General features: G+C 34.9%; 2 protein-coding genes across 4 annotated transcripts in view; one reads left to right on the forward strand and one right to left on the reverse strand.

Moving 5' to 3' along the window:
* Ncapg (non-SMC condensin I complex subunit G) overlaps positions 1 to 23,217 on the forward strand; it is a 32,655-nt gene extending 9,438 nt beyond the window's left edge. For all 3 annotated transcript variants that reach the window (XM_004847229.4, XM_087187820.1, XM_021260242.2), the window contains exons 9-21: positions 189 to 312; positions 1,782 to 1,871; positions 2,197 to 2,376; positions 5,156 to 5,266; positions 6,644 to 6,763; positions 11,493 to 11,717; positions 16,893 to 17,074; positions 17,351 to 17,525; positions 19,225 to 19,386; positions 19,623 to 19,761; positions 20,393 to 20,479; positions 22,146 to 22,215; positions 23,020 to 23,217. In XM_004847229.4, coding sequence (XP_004847286.2) covers positions 189 to 312; positions 1,782 to 1,871; positions 2,197 to 2,376; positions 5,156 to 5,266; positions 6,644 to 6,763; positions 11,493 to 11,717; positions 16,893 to 17,074; positions 17,351 to 17,525; positions 19,225 to 19,386; positions 19,623 to 19,761; positions 20,393 to 20,479; positions 22,146 to 22,215; positions 23,020 to 23,143 — 1,789 coding nt within the window. In that variant the 3' untranslated portion in view covers positions 23,144 to 23,217. The remainder of the gene's footprint in view (positions 1 to 188; positions 313 to 1,781; positions 1,872 to 2,196; positions 2,377 to 5,155; positions 5,267 to 6,643; positions 6,764 to 11,492; positions 11,718 to 16,892; positions 17,075 to 17,350; positions 17,526 to 19,224; positions 19,387 to 19,622; positions 19,762 to 20,392; positions 20,480 to 22,145; positions 22,216 to 23,019) is intronic.
* Positions 16,055 to 26,263, reverse strand: part of Lcorl (ligand dependent nuclear receptor corepressor like) — a 199,435-nt gene continuing 189,226 nt past the window's right edge. Inside the window, exon 8 of the mRNA XM_021260232.2 lies at positions 16,055 to 25,423. Coding sequence (XP_021115891.2) covers positions 25,410 to 25,423 — 14 coding nt within the window. The 3' untranslated portion in view covers positions 16,055 to 25,409. The remainder of the gene's footprint in view (positions 25,424 to 26,263) is intronic.

A 26,263-nucleotide genomic window follows, 5' to 3' on the forward strand; every position in this document is an offset into this window, starting at 1 on the left:
TGTAGGATTGTTTATAAAATTCTTTTTTAAAATACGAATTTTTTATATAGTCTGTAGTTTTTGTATCTATAATGCTGAACATAAAGAAAAAAACAGACAAATGTAAGTCTGCAGAGTAAATGAAATGTTGGTAATAAAATGTGTTCTGTCAAATGGTATTTAAAGTAAAATGATCTTTTTGACTGTAGGAAACGACTGCTGGCTATTTTACAAGACATTCTTACTCTGCCTACAACCCCTGTATCCCTAGTTTCATTTCTTGTTGAGAGACTTCTCCATATTATTATAGATGATAATAAGAGAACACAAATTGTAAGTACTTTTCCTTATTGCTGATAAAGAGATTTTGGTTAATGACAATGAAGATATTTTCGCTTTAAAATTTTTTGTTTGTCTTTTAGTTTTGTCTAACAAATTTTAAAGTTTTTAAAGCAACTTTTAACTCTTTCTGTTCTCTGTCTCACTTGCACTTAGACACATACTCTTTCATACACAAACACATTTAAAAAATATCTCTAGTCTGCCCTCTGTTGAATCACCTTCAAATGGAGTAGGTTTGGGAAGAGGTGAGAAGTGGAATGAGGTTTTTTCCCCATGAGGTACAGGGCACTAGGATGCTAAAGTTGGCTCACATCCACATATTTGGGCTTGAATTCCTTGTGATATTTTCTGACTTTGTGACTTTATACAAGTTCTTTAGTGTTTTACTCTGTAAAATAAGAATGAAACCTACCTTTTAATGTTCAGTGAGATAATAATGTTCATAAGGTGCTTGGTAAATACAGAAATAAAATTTATTTACTATAATACTATTTCCAAAAGTGTTGATTTTTTTCTGAGTTAGCCAAAAGAGAAGATTTGTATTGTCTTTTTTTTTTTTTTTTAAGTCCTGGGGATTGAACTCAGGACCTTGGCCTTGTGAGGCAGGCCACAGTGCCACTGAGCTAAATCTCCAGCCCACAGATTTGTATTCTTGTTACAAAGTCATGTAATTTGAATTGGGGGTTAATTCAGAATTTATCTTCTCCAACTTTTACACATACATCCCTTCCATAAAATCCCAGTTGGGGCCGAGGATTTAGCTCAGTGGTGCCGCTGCCTGCCTCGTAAGCACAAGGACCTGAATTTGATCCCCAGTATGAAAAAAAAAATTCCAGTTAATGATTTTCCAGCATCTGCTTCTGTACTTTCCCTTGGAAAGTAGCTTTTTCCTGAATCAGCCAACTTGTGTTCAAATGGCTCTGAAAGGAAGGCCATTCAGTGTGCTGTCATTCTGCCTTGTGTACCCGGAGAGGAGTAGAAGGATATTCCAGTTTCCTATATTTAATTTTTGCAGAGCTGAACAAGGGAGGAGTTGAGAATTTTAGGCAAAGACTTTTAGTATATAGTATCTAATCTTAAGCATAATAATGCATTTTAAAAAAAATACCGTATATATGACAGATAATTTATCTTCCATATCTATGTGCCCGTTTCCCTTCAAATAATTTTAGTGTTTTTTGGGGTTTTTTTTGTACTGGGGATCAAACTCAGGTTCTTGCGCTTGCAAGGCAGGTGGCGGGACCTGAGCTAAATCCCTGGCCCTAATTTTAGTTTTTGATCAGGTGTATTCAGTTTTTTTCTAAAATTGTCTAGCAAACAAGAATGTATGCTACTTTAGCCTATATATTTGCTATTTTTCAATATATAATAGATTCTACTTGGAGTTTTATGTAGCAGTTTGATATTGTTTGCTGATAAAGGACATATTAAAGCTTGTACTCTGAATTATAACTTACCAGGTTACAGAAATTATCTCAGAGCTTCGGGCACCCATTGTTACCGTTGATGTTCAGAATGACCCATCGGCTGTAAGAAAGAAAGAACTCAAGGTATGCTTTTCTAAATTAAAGAAATGCTTGAATAGTGTAGTAGTGCAAGTCTATTTCTTCTTGATATATAGTTTTCAAATTGTCCTCACAAAGTCAATTTATTGATTAAATGTTAACTGTGAGAGTGTCTCAAGTGTTACCAGATTATGTCAGTCTGCTAGATTTACTGATACGTGCTTCAGGAAAATTACAACTTTGTATATGCCTGATTGCTTAAATTCTAAGTCATTAAATTATGAAATAATTCTTTTGTGTTTGCTACAGGCTTTCGTATTAACATTTTTTTTGCTTAGTGTTGAAATGATCAACTTATATCTTTTCTTAGATAGCTGAAATAAAAGTTAAACTTATTGAAGCAAAAGAAGCTTTGGAAAATTGCATTACTGTACAAGATTTTAACCAGGCATCAAAATTAAAAGAAGAAATAAGAGCATTAGAAGATGCCAAAATAAATCTGTTGAAAGAGACAGAGCAACCTGAAATTAAAGAAGTCCACATAGAGAAGGTATAATTTTTTTTTTTTTTTTTGGTACTGGGGATCAAACTCGGGACCTTGCCCTTGGAAGGTAGATGACGGAACCACTGAGCTAAATCCCTGGCCCCTATAATTTTTTCATACTAAATTTCAGCTGTTGATCTCAACTAAATCTTACATTCTTTAACTCTTAAAACTTTCAGAATTAGTATACTTGCTATACTTACTTATACTAACCTATAGTTACTTAAACTTACTTGTACTTACTTTACAGAATATAGTATACTTACTATACTTACATTTTTTAACAACTTGAATTAAAAATTACTTTTTTTCCTCCTGTTGCATTCCATTTTTTTGAATTTAGAAGGCCTTAAGTAGCATTAATTATTATAACTAGATTTTATTTGCTTCCTTCTCTTGGTATTTCCTGGAATCAGAAGTCTTTCTCCTTTGCCAGGGAAACTAATCTTCTACGCATTTATTTCTGTATTTTATTTGTTTGCATTTTGCTCTTGGGTACTTGGGTGTTCTACCTCTGAGCTACATTCCCAGCTCATTTTATTTTTTATTTTGAAACATGTCTTTCTTAGTTGCCTAGGCAAGACTTGAATTTATGATCCTCCTGCCATAGCCTCCTGATTAGCTGGGATTGTAGCGCCATTCTGCTGTGCTCAGCCATATGTGTGTTTTGTAGAGCTTAATTATTCTTAATACTTTTAGTTAGCTTGGCAGCTTTGTTATTTTTAGCGAAATAATAACGTGTAGTAACGTTTAAAGCTTTTTGACAGTCCTCTTTTTAAACTGAGTTATTTGATAAATATTTCTTAAGTGAATTCTTCATTCACAAATTTATTCTAACATAAAGTAGAATGATTTCAATATATTTGAACTTCGATTCAAAATTTTTAGGATCTTGCCTTTGTAGTGAACATTGTTCATTTTACTTTTGGTTTGGGGAGTGCTGATTAGACTATTCTTATAAAGAGGATGTGAAATAGGAAAGTTTACTGTATAAGAGGGTTTAGTAAGTTGTGTCCTTGACTTCTTTGGCCATAGGTATCCTAACTCCCAACATCTGACTCACCTTCCCAATGAGAATGAATTTATTTTCAGAGCTAGTAGCTTGTTTTTTTATTTGCAAAAAAGTCTGTGTATTATCATGGACCTTTAAATTTGAGATACAAATTTAAAGCAATAGCTGAAAATATAATCTGAAAAATGACAAGCTGGAGGTCCAAGTTAGGAAAATATCAGCAAATGAGGCCTCATAATTAATAGCTTGTTTTAACTTGCTTTGATCATTTATGTGTCTATTTGTCCTATTTGAGGCCTGTAACTATTACAGTACAATTATAGCAGAGCATAATGGATACTGTGATCAGAAAAATACAGAAGTTTTATGGCACAGTATCTTATCCAGGTAGAGTGTTGTTTCAGCCTGAGATTTGAATGAAAATAATAATATATACTAACAGTTTAAGGCTGTTTTTTCCTGTGGTAGTCACTCTTTTTTTTTTTTTTTTTAAATTAATCTTATTGGTACATTTTATTGGTACATTTTAGGTATACAGTTGATTTACATTTATCATTGGGTGTTTGTACCTGTACATGATATATCTTGGTTCTTATTTTTTTCCCCATTACCTGTGTGCCCTTCACCCGCTCCACCCTTCCCTATTTACATAGACATCATTTCCATTTTTTTTTTTTCTTTTCTCATATTTTTTCCTTTCCCTCTGTTCCTTTCCCCTTCCCCTCCCTTCACTCCTTCGGCTTTGGACCTTTTTTCCTATTTCAAATTGTAGTAGTCACTCTTTCAAGCACTTATAAATGTGAATTAATTTGATACTCACTATAACCCTGTGAGGTAAGTACTATATAATATTCATTTTAAAAAGGTATATTATTTGCCAAAAGTATACTGATAGTAAATGGAAGAGTTAGGATTCAAACAAGTAGCAGCTCTACATTGGTAGTTTTAATACGCTCTTTGTTATCACTCCTTAATGATTTATTTATAGGAATGTTGTAGACAAGTGGAATGATGTGTGTGATGGCATAGGAGTTAAAGAGTACATGTTGTGTTTTAAAACTCTGGATTACTTGACCAGTGAATTGAGTGGAAAGGTAAGAGGTAAATTTGGGGAAAAAATTAAGAGTCAAGTTATTGTATAAGGGCTTATATAAACAATATTAAAGAACTTGTGCCTTACTCAGGGTTCACAGTGGATAATATTTTAAGTAATAGGATGAGTAATCTGTCTTAGAAAAATTAGTATTGTTCAGGAAATGGATTGGAGAGTGATAAAAGCCTAGACAGGCATCATAATTGGGAGACTGTTAATAGTAAAGAAGGCTTGCAATGGTGCCAGCATGAATAAGATGGCAGTAGAAAAGGAAGCAGTGGAAAGAGCCACCATTTGTAAGGCAGTTAGGAGTTTGTAACAGTGCAAAGAGGGAGTCAAGACTATATCCTGCATCTTTTGGACAGCTGCATAGACAGTGGCATATTAAGAAGATAGTGCAGGAGGAGGAGAGATTGGGTAACGGTGAGTTTAGATCCCTTTGGACATGATGAGTTTGAGGAGCTTGTGGAACCTCCAAGAGGAAATGACTTAACGGCAGTTGTGTGTATGAATTGGAAATGTAGGAAATAGCAGGACTAGCATTTAGATGATAAATGGTGATGTATGACTAGGTAAGTTAATTCAGGGAATGTGTGTAAAGTGCCTAGACAAAGCCCTCAGAAACCCACATAAAGGGATGGGCAGAAAATACTCTTGCTAATGTTAACTTTTCTCTTTAGAATGATGCCGAAACGCTACAGAAGTGTCTTACCTTGTGCTATGAACTATTGAAGCAGATGTCTATTTCAACTGGTATAGGTGCAACTATGAATGAGATCATTGAATCTTTGGTACGTTGGTAGCCTTTGAAGCTTTATTGTAGTCCAACCCTCCCCCTCAGTTTGTAAGTGGTATGTTCATTAGGGTTCAAAAGAGTGAGAGACTACTATTTTAAATATCTGAAAATACAAATGATAAAAAATACAGTGGCTGGTTCATATGAGGATTAAATAAGATAATGCATCTAAGGGACCTAGTACCTAAATTATAATCTTTTTTTTTTTTTAGTATGTAATTCAGGTTGGCCTCAATCTCACAGGGATCCATCCACCTACCACAGCCTCTAGAATGCTGGGATTACAGGCGTGTACCCTCACTCTTGGCCCTAACTTACAGTATTTCTTTTAAAAAGTTTAGAAAATTATCTCATACTGCAGAGAGATTAGAGTATCTTGATTTTTTGAATAATAAGAGGAAATACTGAAAAATATCAGGAATATTTTAAGTACTGGAATCTTGCTGTGTAGGACTAGAGGAAGGTTATACTGTGATCTCAGAAAGGAGTTTATTATCCCCTCTACTCCCTCTGGAGCTGGGACCTATCTTCATTCCCCTGTCCTTGGACATCAGGAACTCAGGCCACTTCTGCCATTGAGACTTGCTATAAAGAAGGGTTGTGTAATCATATGTGAATTTATAATAGATATCACCTGTTTGTGGAGGGTGACCCTGATCTGATATTTGAGTAGACATTTATTATGTGGAAAAGGGAAGAATGTTTAATACTAGCCACATGTGACCATTAAAAACTAGTTTAAGTTGAGTGCTACAAGGGTAAAAGACTGGCTTTTAAAAAGAGTACAGACAGTAGAATGTAAGTTATTTCCTTTAAAATGTTTCATAATGACTGCTTGTTGTGGTGATCATAGTTTGGTTATGTTGGACTTAATAAAATATCAATAAATAAAATATAAAGTTGCTTTCAACTGTTTTCTTTTTATTTTAATGTGGCTGCTAGAATGACTAAAATGGCATGAGGTTCCCATTTGTGGCTTCCATTATTTCTGTAGAACACCGCTGAAAGGAGGCATCAAAACCAAACCAGTTAAATAGGAAAAGATGAGAGGGAGAAATGCTGTCCATTGAGGGCTAGTATATGTCAAATTAAGTTCATCTTGTTTTGTGAGCATTGGGAGTCACTGAGTTATTCTAACAGGTGTGGTGGGGTGACTCATGCTGTGACTGTATGTGAGGAAAACACTGGGTATTACTGTTTTAGACATTTAGTATTTACCTTTTAACTGAAAATGATTCTTTGAGTTACTAGACAATATGGAAATGAAGCAGATTTATAAAATATAGAAGTTAACATTTTGACCATGACTTTAATATACTCTGCTAATCATCTTGCCCTATTGAAAATTATTTTAATTTTTAATTTATTTCAGATTCTTCCTGGAATAATGAGTGTTCATCCTACAGTAAGAAATCTGGCTGTTTTATGCTTGGGATGCTGTGGACTACAGAGTCAGGATTTTGCAAGTAAACACTTTGTGTTACTATTGCAGGTAGGATTTATTTTGTGAGAAAATTCACTTATATTTCCTGAAATACTCTTATCGGTGGAGATAGTGCTAAGAATTTATTCTGAGACTTAATGATTGTAATCTTTAGGTACTCATTTTATCTTTTGATTTCTTATGAAAACATCTTTGCAGAAATAATGAAATGTCAATTTAACATATTTTATTTGTATAGCAAATATTTATTGAATGCGTGTTATGTATGTTATGTGCCTGTACTGTTCTTGGCTTAGAGAAAATATAACAGGTGGTAGAAATAAGATAAAAGTTTATATTGTAGTAGAAACACATTTAAAATTAAACAAGTATGCAATATCTCAGATGAAGAAAAATAAAGCAGAGAAGAGTAATAAGTACTGAGAAGAGGTAGAAGGGATTGTTTAATTGAGGAAGGCCTCAATTTTAATTTGACACTGGAGCCTATACCACAGCTAAGTGAAAAGTGAACTGAATGGATGTTTGGGAGGTAGGACTTTGCTTAGTATGTTCAAGAAGCAAAGATAGACTGAACAATGCAGAGAATAATAGGAAAAAGCTTGTAGGATGTCCATGTCTTCTAGGAACTTAAAGACTGGTAAGATATCAGTGTCCACTGATGGAGGTGGGAAGAAATTGAATGGAGGTTTGTTAGGATCCAAATGGGTATAATGTTAACGAATACCAGGAAAGGGTTGTAAATCTCTTCTGTAAAGGACCAGAGAATATTGTTTTAGACTTTGCAGACCATATGATGTTTCAACCAGTCAGCTATCTTGTTGTTGTGTGAAAACAGCTGTAGATTGTGCACAAGTGAATTTGAATTTCATCTGATTTCCTCATGTAATGAATTTTTTTAACCATTTGAAAATATATTTTAAAAAACCCTATTTCTAACTTGCATGCTGTACAAAAATAAATGGTAGATTGGATTTGACCCTTGTGTCAGTTTGTAGATCCTGCGTATGAAGTATAGAAGAACAGGTACGGAAGCAGGCTAATGAGGGTATTCAGTAATCTAGGAAACAGATGATGATAGCTTGGATCAAGGTTGTGGTTATTGGGAATGTAAGAAGGGTGGTATATTTTGCCAGGGTTCTCTAGAAACGTAGAACCAATAGCAAATATGTACATGCTTAACACATACACAAACACACAGTGTGATCAGAAATCACAGTGAACATCTAAATAAAAATATATATTACAGTAAAAGACACATTGCCATACTCCCCCTTAAAATACTCTCCCTCACTTTGAGCACACCTGTCCCATCATTCTTGCCACTTTTTGAAGCAGTTTTGGTAGTTTTCTTTCACAAGTGTCCTTCCATGGCTGCCTTGATGTTCCAAATTGATTCAAAATTGTTACAGCAATTTCTGTCATAGAAAAACATGGTTTGTCCTCATCTAGCTAATTCACTTAGTCTGGTGTCATGAGACTTCAGGCTCTTCCCTAAAGTCGTAATGACCACGAAAGAGCAATATTTTGAATTGATTCATGACATCAAGGCAACTGCGACAGCACAAAGATATTCACGAGGGAGGATTCCAGAACTGCTCCTGAAAGTGAGAAGAATGATGGGCTAGTGTGTTCAAAGCGAAGGTATTTTAAGGGAGATTAATGGCAATGTGATTTTACTGTAATAAATTTCTTTTTTAAAAAATAGCCACTGTATTTTCTGATCACACCTCATATATACTATGTTAAATGCTCGTGTGGATGTGCCTGTGTGTCTGTACACATAAACACAGGTGTTTTATATATGAGCACTTGCATGTACACGTGCACATACCCTCACGCATGCACATGAGAGAGGGGATTTATTGGAGGAATTGGCTCACATGATTATGGCAGATACAGATCCCCATGATAGGCCGTTTGCAAGCTAGAGACCCCGGCTGCTGGTAGCGAGGCTTGTTTCCAAGTCTAAAGGTCTGAGGAATAGGGAAGCTCATATAACTCAGTCTGAGGCCAAAGAACTGGTGGGGGCTGTTGGTGTAACACAATTTGGAATTCAAAGGTGATGAAAAAAGATGTCCAGTATTCCATATGGTAAATTTGAAGCTTGCGATACAAGTGAATGTAATGAAAGACATTTATATGTCAGATTGAAGAATGAAGGAGAGCTCTAGGATGGCAAAATGAGTCTGTAAGACTATTCTGTTGGTAGTATCTGGTAATATCCAGTGCTCAGAGAGTACACACACCTGAGGAATGAGTGTGCATTCAGAAGAGAGCCTAACTTTGTAGTACCTTAGGGCTCAGGCAGCATTTAAAGGTAGGGGAGATGAAGAGGAGTTGCCAGAGACTAAGGTCAAGTAGACAACACAGGGAGAGTGTGAAGTCTTAGAAGTAAAGTTAATATTTTAATGAAGAAGACAGACCCCATGTCCAGTGCTGCTGACAGCTGGATTCATAATTGACCATTTCTGACAAGTAAGGATGAACATAGTTATGTGGAAGGTAAAATCTATTTGGGGTGGGCTGAACAGAGAATGATGGGAGAGGAATTAAAGACAGCCAGTATAGATTACTGTTTTGAGATTTTTTTCTTTTTCCTTTTCTTTTTTTTTTTCCTGTTAGTACTAGAAATAGGATGGTAATAAGAGAAGTGTCTGGGGGTAAAATGAGATTTATTGGCTTAAGTGTTTTCAAAATGAAGAAAATGTAGCATGTTTGTATACTGAGAAGAATAAGCCAATTGAAAGGAAAAAAAATATAGGATGATAAGTTGTTGCTGCAGTGATATTCTTGAGTAGGAAAGTTTGAACTTAAAGAGAATAGAGTGGACAATTATGTAAACTTTGGGTTCCCGTAGCAAAGAAAATGCCACAGAACTGCTTCAGGAGATATTTAAATTCATTTGACTTTCAAAGTGGAAATATTGAATTGTGTGTGATCGTTATAAGTTTTGCTGGTATGACATCATTAACAAGTGCATTAGTCATTTCAGATAGAAGAAATACAGTTTGAATGTAATCTTAAAGAGGTCCCTGGAGGATACTGGAGTTATTTAATACAAACTCATTCTTTCCTTGACAAAGTGACCTATGGCAATCTTGATACTGTTTCTTCCTGTTTAATTTCCTCAAGTGATCAGAACTTGTTAAAATCAAGCTGATGTGAAAGTTCTTATCAAGATTATTTCATAATTTTATGGTTTTAAAAAATCAAACTAGTAAATAATGAACTTGTTGTGGAATTTTAATGTCGTAAAGAATTAAAATATACTTTTTTTTTTGGATCAAACTCAGGACCTTGCACTTGTAAGGCAAGTGGCGGCACCACTGAGCTAAATCCCTGGCCCCCATCTCTAAACTTTTTAAAACTGGCATGCTGTACAAAATTAGGTGGTAGACTGAATTTGACTACTAATGTTTGAAAAAAATTTTTACACATTAATTTATACCTTGTGAGATACACCAGATTAAAATGTGGGAAAAAACAGTACATGAAATTTGCTTCCATTTTATATATTATTTTGAATTGTAAATTTAATTTTTATTTGGCCCCTCAGAGTGGTCCATGATCAAAAGAAGTTAACCACTTCTTCTTAAATTAGTTTATCTTTATAAAAGTATTTTCAAAGCTATTATTGGAAGATTTTAGATTTGAGAAAAGTAGCTATCTTTTTGGGGGATAGGAAATTCTTTTTGCTAACTTTCATTATAAAAATTGATTTAAGAAATGTCTGAATTCTTGCTAGAAAGGCAAAGGAAGTTATTTCATTATAAAAATCTTAGGAATCCACTATTGAGAACTATTGCTGCCCAGTAAGGGACAAAAGTAAGAGTAAGGAAAATAATTTGGTAAAAGGATAGCCTATTTGGAATTTCTAGAGAGCACTCACGATAATATATTGTTTATAAACATTTGGCTTTGATAGGTTTATATGTTTTTGTCCTCAGAAAATATGTAATAGGTGTGCTCCTGAAATTTCCTTTGAAGTTTGGAAAGTTTCAGGCATATCTTACTAATTTGACAAACTTTGAATAGGTGACTTTTATTCATTTTATCAGCCAGGTTATAAATCCAACTTATTTTTCAGTAACTAAAAATTTAGTTGTGTTATATAATATAGTTAATCTTTCATAACAGAAATATTTCAGCTCTGTATTTTTTTTCTTCATTATTTTGACATTTGGTGTCTAATTTGGTATGTAAGTCAAGATAGACTTGTACAAACTGCTGGATTTTGTTGTTCACCTTTTTTCTTTTTTTTTTTACTGTGGTATTGGATATTGACTCTAGGGTTTTGCACATGTTAGCAGGTGCTTTATTACTGAGCTACATACTCAGTCCTTTTTATTTTTTTAATTTTGAGCCAGAGTCTTGCTAAGTTGCCCAGGCTAGCCTTGAACTTGAACTGGAACTTGTGGTTCTCCCACCTCAGGCCTCCTGAGTAGCTGGGATTACAGGCATGCATCACTACATGTGGCTTGTTCTCCTTTCTAAAATGAAAGAAATAAATGCTATAATTCAGTCAGATTTTAATTCCATAACTTTTTATTGCAAAGGTTAACTTTTTCTTAAGGACTGCAGTTCCAATTGTTATGGTACCAATAAATATATCTTTAAAAGTGAAAATTTAATTGTACTTCTTCTAAGAAGTATTTTCTGTAGACTTGACACTGTCGTTAAAATGTGACTAACAAAAAAGATATATATTAATTTTATTAAGAGTAAGCAATAGAATTTTTTTACTGAAATTTTTTTGGTTGGGGATGTCTCAATTTAGGTTTTGCAAATTGACGATGTCATGATAAAAAGAAGTGCTCTGAAAGCAATCTTTGACCAACTGATGACGTATGGGATTGAACCATTTAAAACTAAGAAAGTCCAGGCCCTTCAGTGTGAGAGTACAGAAACAAACAGTGATGATGAGCAAAACTCAAAAGAGGTTGAAGAGACTGCTACTGCTAAGAATGTTCTGAAACTCCTCTCTGATTTCTTAGATAGCGAGGTAAGAAATAATCCCAGCCCTTATTATTAGCTGTCATTTGCAGTATGTATTATGTTCTTTATATTTGATATTTTTAGTACTGAAATTTAAACTTGGACAAACATTTTGTAAGTTTGGTTTTTTAATATCTTAAATCTCAACTTTCACTTCTAACATAGCTAACTTCTCACTCTCAAATTTGGTATGCAAAGAATGAACAAATTAAATGGCTATTAAAAGGAATTGTTACTTTTCCTTTTCAGCTACTTAAAAGATGATTTGTGATTTAGAGACTTCAAATTTTTTACCCAAGAGTTAAGAAATCAGAATAATTTTACATTGAGTTGGTGGAAGGTATAAGGTTGGATGTAGGATTAGAAATTTTTCCTCAGGCTATTGAACTAAATTTTTTAGCATATATAAACATTTAACTGATTTACAAATTTTTTATACCACTTGTATTGTTTGTTGAAGTGCAATTGATATAATAAAACTAACAATTTTAAAGTGATCACTTGCCATTTAATCCTCTCACAGTGTAATGCACCTACCATCTCCAATTTTTAAAACTTTTTCCTTATCTTAAAGACATTACCCAGTCACCCCTGATTTCTCCTCTCACCAGCCCTTGACAACAACCAGTCTGCACTGTCTCTACAAATATGACTACTATGGGTGTTTCATATAAATGGAATCATACAATATGTGACCTTTTGTGCCTTTGGCTACTTTTAGCATATTTTCAAGGTTATTCACATCGTATCAGTACCTCATGCCTTATAGCTGAATAATATTCCATCTTATTTATTGTTTTTTGACTGTTTGTTTATTGTTTGACTTTGTTTATCCAGTAATCCATTGAAGGACTAGTGAGCAGTGTTGCTGTGTGAGTATTGTTACTATGAGCATGCCATGTACATATATTTAAGAACCTATTTTCAATTTGGAGTATATACCTTAGATTGGATTGCTAAGTCATATGGTAATGCCTTTTGAGGACCTGCCAGACTTTTCTACACTATCTGAACTGTTCTACAATCCCACTTTCAATATATGAGCTTTCCAGTTTCTCCACATCCTTGTCAACACTATTTTCTATGAAAACAATAAGTATTCTAGTATGTGAAATGGTAACTCATTGTTGTCTTGATTTGCATTTCCCTAATGACTAATGATGCTGAGTGTCTTCTCATTGGCTTGGCCATTTGTGTATCCCGTTGGAGAAATATCTGTTCAAGTCTTTTGCCCATTTTTAAATTTAGTTGGTTATTTTTATGGACTTCCTTATATATAAGTATGTATAATGGTCTCTAACAGCTTATTAGATAATGTGTAAATGTGTTTTGTATTTCATAGGGTCTTTACTTTCTTAATGTCTTTTGTCTTAGTCATTTTTCTCATTGAGATATAGTACCTGACATCCATAACTTAAGGGAGGAAAGTTTATTTTGAGAGCTTGTTTGGAGGTTATAGCAGGGGAGGAGAGCTACTTGTATACCCTTGATGGAGGAAACGGACCTCTTTGTCCAAGGTTGCAGGTTTGGGAGGAACTCACATGGAGTGGTGAGGGAGGAAAGGACCCACACCTAGCCAGCCATACCACGGTGATCTAATGGGGTGACAGATGTCACAGCCAGATCGCCCTCACATCTGGAAAGTTTATTTTGGTTCATGTTTTTAGTCCATAGTTGGCAATCCCCAAGGCAGAAAGGCATAATGGCAAGAGTCTGGGTAGAGGAAAGCTGCTCATGTCATGGCTGCCAGGAAGCAGAGAGGGAAAGGAGGAGCAGGGAAGGGAGACATCACCTTCTAGGATGTGCCCCTAGGGACTTGATGTCCTCTGCCAGACTCCACCTTCTACAGCAAGTCAGCTATACCACTCCCGTAATTCAGTCACCTTCCAAAAGCTCTGCCTAGGAGTGCATGATGCTTTGGGGGAGCATCTAGATATAAACTATAACCTCCTTAGATATCTAAAATTTTAAATTTTGATGGAAACTGATTTATATATTTTTCCTTTGTTGCCATGGCCTGAGTGACTGAAGGGTCCCATGGAGTGAGAATGGCGGGGGATGAAAGAAAAACAAAGAGATACAAAAGAACAAAGCTGGGGCCAGGTGGAGCCTCATTCCTGATGGGAAAAAAGGTCTGCCAGGCAACCGCAGTGTGTTTATTCGCAGTGGTGGAGATAAGGGAAGTGCAGGGGGAGGTAAAAGGGGTTGGTCTGTGACCAGAGCCAGGAGAGCAGCTAAGGTCTTCGGGATCAGCACGCTTTGATGGTTTTATGGGGAATGGACTGGGAGGAAGACACGTCATCTTCTCTGCCAGGCCTTGCTCTGCTACGCCCTCTTGTGGCCTGTTCTCCTCCCACGGGCCCTGCCTCTTCTGCGGGAGGAGGCCAGTTAGGCCAGGGAGTAGTGATCTGCAGCACAGCGCTCCCAGCACTCTGTTGTTCTGCTCTCGATATTACATCAAGGATGCTTTGCCAAATCCAAGACATGAAGATTTATCTCTGTGCTTCTTATCAAAGTTTAATGGTTTTACTTTTATATTTAAGGTATTGGTGCATTTTTAGTTAATGTTTAAATATATGGTGTAAGATAGGGGTCCAGTTTCACTGTTTTGCCTGTGGACATTGGTCCCAGCACTGTTAGTTGAAGAAACTGTTTGGCATTCTTGTTGAGAATTACTTAGCTTTAAATGTATAGGTTTATTTTTTAAATATTGTTAGGCTTTTATTTCCTTATTGATGTCCCTACTTTCTTACTGAAAGTGGGGTATAACCTTCTAGCTATTGTAGAACTTTTGAGACTATTGTCTGGTGTATATATGTTTATAATTTTTATATCATTTTTTATAAATATTGACTTTGTATCTTGTAAGAGTTTGATTGCAAAGGGAAGAAAGGAAAGGAAAAATTATGAGAGAAAAAAAATGGAAACGAAATCTATGTAAATAGGGAAGGGTGGTGGGGGCAAAGGGTGCATAGGTAATGGGGAAAAAAATAAGAACTAAGATACATCATGTTCAGGTACAAACACCCAATGATAAATGTAAATGTATTGTATACATAAAATGTGCCAATTAATATATTTTTAAAAACCCCAGTAATTTAAAGGCTGGGGATGTATTCAGTGGGAGGGCCCTGAGCAAATAAATAAAATTTGAAAGTGTAAAAAAAAAAAAAGTTTGATTGCAAAATGGCAGAAGCGAGTTCTTATAAGTAATTTCCTAAAGTATAAATGGATTGAGTCTGCAACAGGAAGTCAAAAGGCAGAGATAAAAACAAAACAAAAAACCAAGATCTACCAGAAATTCACTTTAGATCCAAATACAAAGAAGGGTTGAAGGTGAACGGATTGAAAAAAACGTATTGTAGGGAAATAGTATCCAGAAAGAGAGCTGAGTAAGTATCCTGCTATTAGACAAAAATCTCAAAATGTTGAGTCGTTATTCAAGTGGCATCCTAACTTCCTGTTGGGATTGTCCAGTGTCATGGTCTTATTCATAATGCCACGGTAGGAAACTCCTGAACATTCAGATTACTTCAGAGTAAGTGAATGATCTTTGTTTTATTAGCTGATGAGTTAAATTTCTTTCTAGCTATATTCTCTAACTTTGTTATAACTTTACCATTTCTTAACACTCTGTACTTCTTTGCCAGGCGTGGTGGCGCACGCCTGTGATCCCAGCACTCGGGAGGCTGAGGCAGGAGGATTGTTGTGAGTTCGAGGCCAGCCTGGGCTACATAGCAAAACAAAACAAAACAGAACAAAAACCACAAAAGCTCCACAAAATTCTCTAGACATCTTTGACTCTCTTCTGAGCCATAAGTCACAGTTTTTATCATGCTTTTAAGACTTGTAGTCCTGACTGGATACAAATTCTCGTGCTTGAACTTCAAATGAGTAACTCTTGGTATAGAAAAGTATATCACAGTAAGAAATTTAAACTTGTGGACTTGTGTTCTGGTTGCTTCAGTTTGAGTCTTAAGGTATCTACTGTCGCTGGCCTCTTTCCTCATCTAGAAAACAGGGATAGTAGTGTCTATTCAGTCAACAAATGCATGAAGCCCAATTGTGTGTCAGCCATCACAAGGTGGTTGTGAGCCCTGAATGTGTTAGTGTGTGGGAAGCACATACCAGTGCTCCAGCACTTAATAGTGCTCTTTATATCTTTTACAGTTTTTAGTCTTGGAAAAGTTTTTGAACTAGCTCCTCTATTTGCTTATTTCACTATTTTTGTCTAATTTTTTTTTCTGGTACTGGGGATCAAACTCGGGACCTTGCGCTTGTGAGGCAGGCACCAGAACCACTGAGCTAAATCCCTGGCCCCTTGTCTCTCTAATTTAAACTTGCCTTTCATTCCTTTCTTTTTTTTTTTTTTTTTTTTGTACTGGGGATTGAACTCGAGTCCTTGCACTTGCACAGCAGGCGGTGAAACCACTGAGCTAAATCCCTGGTCCCTTTCATTCCTTTCTTATAACCTGTGGTGAGAATTTTCCTGAAATCTCACTTAAATCTTGTCTCCTCAGCTTTTCAAAACCTTCAGTGGCTCCATATCACAACTCATTAAGCTTGAATTTTTTTTTTTTTTTTTTTTTTTTGGTGCCGGGGATTGAACTCTGGACCTCGCACCTGCGGGGCAGGCGGCGGAACCACTGAGCTAAACCCCCGGCCCAAGCTTGAATTTTTTAACCTAATTTTCAAGGTCTGTATAATCTGACTATCAAGCAGATTTATATTCTATTCATAATACGTTTCAGAGATTACTGTATAGATGGTACTTCTAGGAGCTTTACGTGTATCATTTCTTCCTTGTGTAACTCATGTGATGTCCTTTTGGTACTCCCTTTCTGAATATGAAAAACTTAAAGCACAGAAGTTAACATGCACAGGTTCACGCAGCCAGAATGTGGCTAGTGCTGGGTGTTGCACTTAGTTACATATTGTTTTGATTTCTCGTTTCCTAATATTTGTAAAAGCTTTTATGTTTCTAAAGTTTTTCTTGAGTGGATTGATTTGTTTAAAATCATTAGCTTAGCTATGAAGAAAAATCTTTCCACATGCCTTTAACAAATTCATGAGTGAGTTTTGGTTAGTTCATTTAAAAATATTATAGAACAGGCTACTTTGTGAAGCTTAAAAGGAAAATACAGATTAAAAAATTTCATTTGGCGAATGTCACCTTTATTAGGTGTCTGAACTCAGGACAGGAGCTGCAGAAGGACTAGCCAAGCTGATGTTCTCTGGGCTTTTGGTCAGTAGCAGGATTCTTTCTCGTCTTATTTTATTATGGTACAATCCTGTGACTGAAGAGGATGTTCGACTTCGGCATTGCCTTGGTGTGTTCTTCCCCATGTTTGCTTATGTAGGCAGGTAAGCAGTCATGTCCGTATGACTTGACGTTACAAATCTGACTTGAAGTTACATTCACACACACTGCCCCCCACCATGAATTGTATCTATGTCATTTTCTGGATACTCTTTCTTTAGTCAATAAATGTTGAGATGGAAGAATTTATATAGCTTTGATCTACCTAAATGAAGATTTATTTTGGGGGGATGAATGCTATACCTAATATTTTTTAGACTTGTGCTTTTCTCTCCTCTGATAATATTCTGCCAACATACTTTCAAATTGTTTTTCAATAGGACGAATCAGGAGTGCTTTGAAGAAGCTTTTCTTCCAACCCTGCAAACATTAGCCAGTGCTCCCGCATCATCTCCTTTAGCCGAAGTGGATATCACAAATGTTGCTGAATTGCTTGTAGATCTAACAAGACCAAGTGGATTAAATCCTCAGGCCAAGAATTCCCAAGATTATCAGGTGGATGAGTGTGTTAGCTTATGGACAGTAAACATAATAACTGCATACAGATCACTGTTGGTTTTTTGCAGAAGAATCCCTCTCATAGGTTGTTTGAAATAGTGAGGAGCTGCCTTTTGATCTTGAAAGTTCTGTCTTTAGAGTTGTATATAACACAAAGTACAAAAGAAGAAAAAGGTCTTTGGTGAAATAAGGAAAAATCATTAAAATAGAAGTAGTTCTTACATTTTTGCTTAGAAGTTTTAAAAATTCATCACCTTTTCTATCCCCCTCCCCACCTAATACTGGCCATTAATCACTGACTGTGTTATTAAGGACTGATTGAGTTTTCAAATGTTGACTTACCTGTAATGCCTCCATTAAAAGAAGGGACAATTCAAAGAATAGAACTTGAATAAAGCATATTTTTGAGGAAGAAAAGTCACCTTCAGACTGACCCACAGAATAACTTAAACTGGGTCTGAAAAGCCCTTAATTTCATTTGGTGAGACTTCCTACCAGTTTTTAAATTTAATGCATTATTCATAATTTCAGATGCCGATTGAAAGTTGAAAATACTGCTTTCTGTTTGGTATATAGTAACTGTATACTCTTCACAGTATTATATGCTACTGGGAAGATAAAATTACAAAGGATATGTGGCAGTATATGGTAAGGGTCATTAATAGCTACCAAGTGCTTTAGGTATTTGGAGAAGGGCTGGACCCATGTGATAGTGCGGAGTAGAGCATTGTTAATTTAAAAACTTATTTTGAGTAAAGTTCACTTGGGCCTGGTTGAGCTTTAAGGAATGATTTGGGTGGAAGAAAAGATGTATAAGTAAAGGTAGTAAGTGTAGATAGTTATACAAATCATGTTTTAAAGGCTAATCTAGAAAATTTGGATTTGACCTTATTACAGTGAACAACTATGTGGGTATAGGATGAAAGCCACTTATTAGGAGGATTTAGTGGTCAATGATGAGGTGAATTGAAAAAAAGGAGAAACCATTAATAAAGCAGTTAAATATATGTATGATCAGGATATAAAAGCTTATAGACAAAATAGTAGAAAGTAGTAGTAAAAAGTAGAAATAAGAGAAATTAGTATAGTTTCAAAAAAAGTTACGGGTACAAGAGCCTAAAGGAAAGAGATCAAGATGCAGGGGCAGTGGAGAAGTCCAAACAAACTCTTAAGACTTCACAGGAGCAAGACTACACAAGACTTCTGTGTAGTTGGATTGGGGATGCTGTCATGTTGACATCTTGTGGGAGTGAAGTAGATGGGGTGACAGGGCCAAGTTGAACTGCTGTGCAAGTAGAGTAGAGGCCTGTGCTGATCCTACAAGGAAGTTTTAGAGCTGGGTTGTTCCTAAGTTGTTCAGATTGAACAAGCTGGACCATTGTACTGTGCACTGGGCGTGGCTGGTCCTTAGGGAAGTGTGATTGAGCAGTGCCTGCTCTCATTGGCCTGGCCTTGGATCAGGTCTATTGTTGGGAACTTTAAGCCTAAAACTTGAAGCAACTGGAAAATCCTTCAGTCTTAAGGGGTGGATCTGGGCTTTGTCATAGCATTCACTATAAGAATTCACGGATGAGCTGATTTGGGGAGTGGGGGAAATGTTATATTTGGTTTTAGACAGTTTGCATTTGGGATTAGATGTGTAGAATTGTAATCATAGCATTTTCAGTTTACAAAGATTTTCTCTTGAAATTTCTAGACCTTATCAGTGCACGACAACTTGGCTATAAAAATTTGCAATGAGATCTTAACAAGTCCATGCTCACCAGAAATTCGAGTCTATACAAAAGCTTTGAGTTCTTTAGAACTCAGCAGCAATCTTGCAAAAGATCTTCTGGTTCTACTGAATAAGATTCTAGAGGTAAAATAGTTTCTTATTACTCTTAACTAGACTGAGTTTATTTTTATCAAAGTAGAATTTATATGGTTGCATTAAATTATACATGTTAGAATATTGTGGTTTTGTTACCTGAAGTATTATTTTCTTCATAAATTTCATGAAGTATAAGAATATTGTTAGACAATTTGATATTGGTATAAACTTTCCTGAACTTTGTTTTAAACTTTTAAAAAGTTAATTTTTTTCTTTTTTAATAGCAAGTAAAAGATAGGACATGTCTGAGAGCTTTGGAAAAAGTCAAGATTCAGTTAGAAAAAGGAAATAAAGAAGTTGGTGACCAGTCCATAGCAGCACAGGATGGCAGCACAACTGCAACTGTTTTTCAAAATGAAGATGGTAATGGCACACTGACCCGAACATTTTTTTCATCTTTACTGAGATATATTTTTTTCTCCTCTAAGGTGTTTGGGTTCAGGAATCAGTGAAAACCTTTTTTTTTGGTACCAGGGATCGAACTCAGGACCTCGTGCTTGCAAGGCAGGTGGTGCCACTACTGAGCTAAATCCCCGGCCCCTCAGTGAAAATCTTTTTAAAACTAATTTTCTTGGGAAAAAGTATTACTGATGTGTTTATTCTACTTTTTAAGTATTGCATACATTTGTGACTACATAGCCACATCTTACCCATTCTGTTTCCTGCTACTGTATACACATTTATTTTGGGACAGTGACTTAGATAAGTCGCTGTTAATAGGGCTGTTTGCCATTTAGGTGAAAAGATCATCTGAAATAACAGTGGTACCTTGGTTTATGAACTTAATTTGTTTTACAGTTGTGGGGAAGATGGCTGCATTTGTATTTGTGTAGAGAAGATGGCCAGGGTCATGTCTGCCAACCAATGCAGAGTGTGTGAACAGAAGCAAAATTTTGCTGAATGCTTTTGTTTGGAAACAAAGGGTTCGTGAACCGAGGTATTACTATATTTCATGAGACTTTTATTTACATTGTTATATTATTTCCTCTAATAGAAAATAATAAAGAAGTATATATGACTCCTCTTAGAGATGTAAAAGCAACCCAGGGATCAAAATCCATTCAGCAAAAGACTAACAGAGGTATGTGGATTGACTACTTCTTAAAACTTCAATTTTGTCTTCCAATGAAAAATGCTTTACTTTGCAAGTTTTGTTTTTGTTTCCTTAGAGATAAACATAATTTTATTTTTAATTTTTTTACTTGATAAATTTTTGATTTATGTCTAAAGATTATAAAATTCGTTATTTCTCCAAGTGCTTTTGATTGACAGAAATATACAAAAGATCTTATTGTAAAGTACATTTGATTTAAATTAGTATTTGGTTAGTAATAGTTTTATATTATTAGTTGTCTTATTCTTTATAAGTATTTTCCGTCTTTTCCTGGTATTTAAAAATTTTCTTCCTTTTACTATATTTCATATTTTCCAATCTTAATTTATTTCCCAAGGGATATCCAACAATATAGGATTTGTTGGAATAAAGTAAATGTTTACTGCTAAGGGATCGCTTGGAAAAAAATTTGAATTCAAGATTTTTTTATTGTTTTATTATTTACGTGTTACAAAAGTAGTACATGCTTATTACAGAAGAATCAGAAAGTACATCCAAGCAAACTACTATGAAGAACACTAAAAATCCCACCCCATGAGCCAACCATGATTGTAGTCTTTGAAAAATAGTAAAGACCTTTTCTAAGCAGATTTAAGGTTTTTTTTTCCCTAAAATGGAATCTGGCCATAATATTGTTTTATAAACAAATCAGTCATCTAAACATCAGTTACTAGATATTGCTCCAAATTATTCCCATATTATTGGATGCCTTCTTAAGGATAAATGCATTACTAAAGGCAAATCAGTAAGCTATGGAGGGGGAAAAAAGTGAGGGGTCTCTAGGGTATATAATTTTCAAATGTCAATTGAACAATTTGGTTTTCATAGATTACTATTAGTCACATAATATACCTTAAGAATTCCATCCTTTGTTTTAATAGTCCAAACTTTTACATTTTGTATTTTATTTATTCTAAATAAGGAACATCACAGGCCAGATTTTGTCATCTTTACCTTATAAATTTCTAGCAAGTGGAATTTTTGCAACTCCCAGAATATAAAATGCTCTAGTTTTTATATTGAAGTATATTTTAGAACACATATTTGAATTGGCAGTAAAGATATTTAAATATTTTACAAGAAGCCAGTAATTGCTGATTAAATTTCTATTTCAGGGTGGGGCAAGTGGTGCAGGCCTGTAGTCCCTTCAGCTCAGGTGGCTGAGGCAGGAGCTGGGGCTGAGCCCGATAGTGAGATCCTGTCTTAAAGAAAAATTTAAGTAAAGTTCTATTTCTTCATGACCTGTTCATGAGCTTAACCTACCTTTCTAACATTGTTTTATTAATCTCTCCATGTACAGTGTACTATAGCCATAATAAAAGTACTTTTTAAAACATGTTTTCCATAGCTCTGCACCCAAATACACCGAACTAAAGTTTGCTGCTTAGTAACTTGCTTATAGTATTTTTCCTTGCCTATTATCAGTGCTTAATAAAATAAAGTAATAGGCATTTTAATCTCGCTTGTATTCTTTTCCTCTGTGGTATACTGATAATTGGCATCAAGGTGTCTGGTAATAAGAAGGAGATGTGTTGAGAGAATTGTATTGCAAAAAGGAGTTACACAACTTGGAAACTAGATTGAAAAACATAAGCAACTGATAATAAATTTTCATAATCATACTATCTTTAAGGACGGAGAAAAGTGACGGCATCATCTAGGACAAACAGGAGACGTCAGACTACGGAGGCTGACTCTGAAAGGTATGCCATGTCTAGATATATAAAGAAGCCTATCTTTTTTTTTCTTTGTGTCAAGTAGTAGAAAAAAATTTAATTTTCTTCTGTGAGAGAAGCTCAGTATATAACAAGATAGTAAAAACTATGAATAGCTATGACTTTGATACATAGTCTAAAATTCCATTTGTGTATCAAGAGCGTTTGACTTTTATGGCTTGTATGCTTTTGCCTATTAGTTGGCATAGCCTTTAGTATTACTAGGCAGTCATCTTTAGTAGGTTCTCTCAATTTATATTTCCATGTATTTTCCTAATTACATGTGTGATTCCTCAAATTAGCAAACTCTTGATTTAGGTAACATCTGAATTCTCTGCATTTACGGAAATAGAACAATTATGTCTATACTTTGAATATATTTGTGGTTTGTGTGATAAACAGTGTTTATTTTGAGTTTCTGTCAGTTAAGCTACTGTTGGAACTAAAAGTTTGTAGCTGTCTTGCATTCAATCTGTTTATTGCGTATATTTTTACTACGTATCTTTAGATTAAGTCTTGGCTAAATTTTGTAAGGTTCATTACAAAATTTTAGTGTTTAATTTCCCTGTATAACATCAGGTTTCAATAGTATGTGAAAAATGAGCTGGGTTTTCCATGATTCACTTTGTTGAATCACCAATGTATTCTGGTTATTGTTTGAGATTTTAGTTGAAGCTTAGTGGAATCTAGTTATCAATTGCACTCTGATTGAATGTCAGAAACAAAACGTTTTATTTATAAATAAGTTTTAAAGCTCTTATCTAAACTGATGTATTTTCAACATCTGTATAGTGACCATGAGATTCCAGAACCAGAATCAGAAATGAAGATGAGATTACCAAGACGAGCCAAAACAGCAGCACTAGAAAAAAGTAAACTTAGCCTTGCACAGTTTCTCAATGAAGATATAAATTAGGAGAGATAATGGAGGTGGAATCCTTTAAATTTATGTTCATTTCTTTGCTTTAATAAAGTTATGTTTGTATCAAATTCAGAAAAAGCCTATTTTTTTCTGAAGATTCTGTTGTGCAGTGTCACCTGACTTTGGCCTTTACTCAATGAAACATTAGGACACATCTATCAGTATAGTCCAAGATCATCTGCATCAGCCACACAGATTGGCTTTATCAGAACAGAGGTGGGCCTAGAAATATGCTTTTAAATAGGCTTCCTAGGTGATGCTTATGAAATCATGGCACTATGAAAACTTTTTAAGTGTAACTAAGTAGTAGCTTGCATTTGAGAAACTTACACTTAAAATGAAGCAGATCCAACATAGAAGAAAATGCTTCAGAACACATTGGCATTTCAAGGGAAAATATATATCACAAACTGGTCAGAAAGGAGCTTATTACCAATGAGGAGGATTAGTATAATGAACCAAAGTGCTTATCCAAGTTGAACAGTTATTTTGGCAATCTTATGTTTTTGGTATCACTGCCTATATGGGTATCTCTTCTAAAATATTTATATTTGGGACTGATTGTTTGTGAATGTTACTGAGTTAGACATCCACATATAAATTGTGAAGCTGCTTTCTGGTTTTGGCATAACAAAATATTTTATGTGAAAAATATTAGTGGGAAACGAAGTCTTACTATTCTAACTTGGGAGCTCTTTTTCTTCAGTATCAATTTCATTTATCATCTTTTGAATCCCTCTGATTACCTTTTCTCTTTATTATTTAGAATGGAAATGTCCTAACATGGATCTGTTTTAGTTAATTGTGCTTCTTTAGATCTATTTACTAGAGGTTATTAAGGTAATGTTCTAAGATGGAGCTAAAGTAATATTGCTGGTTTTTAGAACCAAATGCTATATTTACATATCTGTGCTTTATAGAACTCAGAAATATAAAAGCAATAAAAGTTTCAAAGCAAGAATGCTTTTTAAGCAAAAGGAAAAGGCAGATATGGTAATGATATAAATCAGTGAAAAACATGATTGTTCTTCATTCTGTTGGCTGTTTCTTTTCCTGTGCTTCAAATTCTGTATATCTTTTGACAAATCCCTGCCATTTTAAAGATAACTTTTGGAAGGGGGTAGGAAGAAAGAAGGACTGAAACGGTATATAAAATGTGCTGTAAGTCTTTAGACACAATAAACAAACTCCATTTGCACATGGCCAAACTATCCAGAAGGAAAGGAACCATGTTTGTATATAGACCACTACACCAAAGTTTGCTTTCTCTGGCAGAGAAAAACAAATTTAAGCACCAAAGCTTTAATATTTTTACTAGTCAAATTTTGGACAAAGTCACATAGCCAATGCTGAAGATATGCTGTACACTATTAGAATAAAGAATATCATCCTGTTTCTAAATTATCTCTTTAAACTTTAAAATAATTGGCTAAAATACAATAAAAACAAATGTAAATCCATTTTCCATTTTTCATTCAAAATTGGTAACTTATGGCAACCAGACATTGTTCTTGTAAAACTACCTAGAGGCACAGATTTGCTGAAGGGTAAACATGCAATTGTGCCTATGGAGAAAGAGAACTGATGGACTCCAGTTCGTCTGAGTGGAAACATGCTGATGATAAATTTTGATTGATCTTCTATACATATATAACTGTGAAAGATGTGTGCTTCCAAGAGATACCTTTGTCCTTTTCTTTTTACCCATTTGCTTCGAGGTAGTTGGTATCCCTCTGTTAGACAACTGTTCATGGGTCGGGTCACCATCACAAATCTTTACAATACTAGTTTTCTAGTTACATAATGTGTTGTATATTAAAACTTTGTGCACAGAAGAAAAATGGGACGATTATGTATTTAAACTTAGAGCATAAAAAATTCACAGAGTGTCATTAAAAAGAGAAACATCAAAATCTACTGCAAAATTCCACAACGGTCTGGTGTATAACATGTAAAAAAATACAAAGAATATAATAAAAATGATTAATGCTCATGATTTAATATAAAGACATCACAGGACTAGAAATATTTCAAGATCAATTGGTAAATGCGTATTCAGAAAGAATATTCACATACAAAATAAGAACTGCAATCTATATTTCTTCACTTTTGAGATTTTGGTTATGAACAGTACAGCTCACTAGAGATGCTGCTGTCAAATTCAAATTCCATTCAGTGGGATGATTAAGGCACATCTTAATAGGGCTCAAAGGACAACTTGCTGTATTCCCATCAGACAAATTCAGTTTCTCATCAGTTTTCATTTGTAGCATGCTGAAAAAAAAGTATAAGGCATTTTAGTTTTACTTTAATTTCAAAGAAATTATCAACCTTGTAAAAGAAAATCAGTAATACTATTGTTCGGACCTCTAAACATTATAGTAGATAAAGCATTTATCATCTTGAAAGTACAAGTTTTATCTCTTGTCTTCTTACTGAACTGAATACAATGAACTATGCTAAATGGAAGCTGGGAACTGAATTCACTCCTATCATTGGACAAAACACTGCATACGTGAATTACATCAGTATACATGAGCAAGGACTTAGCCTACTGGCAAGATTCAACGCTTTAACTTGTTCTTTAATGTTTCATTATCAGAGCCACTTTGAGAAAACCAGGGATTGTTTGTTGATTGCCTACTATGTTCTAAGCACATTCACAAACATCTCATTTGATAATGAGGTACATGTAATAAATGATAAAAGTGAGTCTCAAAGTTAAACACAAATATCCTGCGTCATATTGTCCATGTTCTGGAATGGGAAATAAAACTCTTGATCTTTTCCTTCCAGCTTGTCTCCTTTGATGAGGCTGATAAATCAGGAGTAGAAAAATAGTGCTGTTTTGTTGGTGGAACAGGTGCAAGTTGTCTGGACTACCTGGTGGCCAGCTCATCAGAGGGATACATGTGGCATTCATTATTCTGGTGGCCTGCTCCAAAGACCATTTATATTGATGGATATTAAGTTGTGGGCTTTATTTTGTTGGTCAGATCTCTTCAACCAAAGAAGCGGTAAGAGGATGAATCTTTTTGGGCAGACAGCTCAGGGACACAGTCCCATGGGCTGAATGTTGCTCCCATCTTGGGAACCTTGCTCTTCACTTTGCTT

This window comes from Heterocephalus glaber, unplaced genomic scaffold (genome assembly GCF_053883595.1).
Source record: "Heterocephalus glaber isolate CG9 unplaced genomic scaffold, H.glaber_assembly_v1.0 deba00001509, whole genome shotgun sequence".
NCBI classification, from domain to species: domain Eukaryota; kingdom Metazoa; phylum Chordata; class Mammalia; order Rodentia; family Bathyergidae; genus Heterocephalus; species Heterocephalus glaber.